This window comes from Armigeres subalbatus, chromosome 1, assembly GCF_024139115.2.
Source record: "Armigeres subalbatus isolate Guangzhou_Male chromosome 1, GZ_Asu_2, whole genome shotgun sequence".
Taxonomy (NCBI): domain Eukaryota; kingdom Metazoa; phylum Arthropoda; class Insecta; order Diptera; family Culicidae; genus Armigeres; species Armigeres subalbatus.
Window position 1 is genome coordinate 178596375 of NC_085139.1, and position 1844 is coordinate 178598218.

At 40.8% G+C, this 1844-nt stretch overlaps 1 protein-coding gene across 1 annotated transcript; it reads left to right on the forward strand.

The window, feature by feature from the left end:
* The first annotated feature begins 248 nt into the window (after positions 1-248).
* LOC134208738 (uncharacterized) lies at positions 249-1201 on the forward strand. Its single transcript, XM_062684608.1, has one exon. The coding sequence runs from the start codon at positions 249-251 to the stop codon at positions 1065-1067; it is 819 nt and encodes a 272-aa protein (XP_062540592.1). The 3' UTR covers positions 1068-1201.
* Positions 1202-1844: the final 643 nt, after the last annotated feature.

Here is a 1844-nt window from a genome sequence, read left to right on the forward strand (position 1 = left end):
ATATCACGGACACATTTGCGATCGATTGTCGTTTTTTCCGATCAAAAATTCGTTGATGTTGGCAAATTTTGTGTTTCGTGAACCGTTTATTGACATTACAACATATATCATAATCAAACTTTACTGTTTTATGTCCAATCAACAATGACAACATACGCGCACTATTTATTTTACTCTGTTTGTTTTGATTCGTCACTGTGTTTTTTCGATTTTGTTTCACCCACTTAACCACCACTGATTCTCATACAATGACACGCAAGCGACGAGCAAAGGCTGAAACCAATTATGCAGCAATAAATTGGCAGCCGAAGACATATGATGCGGACGAATCGGACTTGGAAGAATCTACTGAGATTCCCTGTCCGTTACTTTCGACGCATCCTAACTACCCGCTAGAGGAGTTAGAGCTGGACCTCGAAGAGACTCTGCATACCATTCGGGAGCAGAGGACTTCGGGGATAATGATGCCAGCTGATGTCGTGAAAATCAAAAGAATTATTAATTTATTTATGCGTGACATGGACATCGTCACAAGCGATGCAAATTCTCGCTATTTACCCCCTAGCGCGACATGCGAATACAGGGAACCGGAGTCGGAACCAGAAGAAAACTATGAATTGATAATTCCTAGTTCCGATTCCGATGAAAAGAATATGTCCTTCAGCGAGTCCGAATCCAATTCGGAAGACCATCTTCAGGTCGATAAGGGAACGATAAGAAGCCCAATGTCACGCTATTCTTCCGGTTATTTTTCTCCCGATTTCACCAGTAAGTCGATGCTTCCATCATCCGATTTTCCCCGAGACTTACCTGGTAGTGCTTTTCATTCTTCAAAATCCCAATCTTCGAACCCCGAATCCCTACGAAAGCAAACCCGGACATTTAAGATCCGACGGAAAAAGGCCAACAACAATTTTCGAGCGGAACCCACGGCCAAAGAACTGTGCACGAAAATAACTTCGATTTTGGAACCTACATTTTCAACGAATATTCCTCGTTCCGGACGCACACCTGGAACCCACCAAAAAGTATTTTCTTTCAATAAAAAGAAAAACAAATCCAACTAAGAATTAAACAATTTTATTTCTCATTTATTTCAATTTCCACTCTTACCTATGGCAGATTGCCCAGTTCCGGTGCTGTGCGGGATTACTTTTTGCCCCCAGTCACTTGGTGCAATCACCGCCGAAAGGATGAACACCTGGAAAGAATTTGAGAAACCAATTTTAATCATTTTATAACACCCAAGGACAATGGAATTGTTAGTCGGTTGTGTTAGTTGTAAAGAGAATCAATTAGCTGTTAGTCTAGTCCTAATGTAGTTTGACCGACGGATGAAAGAGTCCGATCAGTCGTTTAAAAAGGCTAGCATGCAATAAAATGATCCCACTTACCTGATTTATTACGGGGATCCATACCAGCACTGGTAGGATCGGAAAAGGAGGCGAGGGGTAAATGAAATTTCCCTCATCTTTCTCCACCTATGGAGATGTTGGGAGGGGATCGCCCATTTGCTTTATTTGGCCAAATCTAATAAAAATATTCCAATCATTACTATATGATGGATTTTATTGTGTACACTTTACTTACCTGATTTCATCTTGCAGAGTCAAGGTGACTATCACGGTGTCCCGGGACCGTTATGGGTTTGCTATGGGACAATCTTTCGCCGTAAAGATTGTTGCCACATAGCACAGCAACCCATCTGAATGAATTCATTAAACCTTGAAAGAAAACACAAATACATACGAAGATCAGTCTTCGATATGTTTATCTACATAAACGTACGTACTACTTACCGATTTATTCACTAAAAAGGCCACTTTTTACTTCGTTATTTTCCA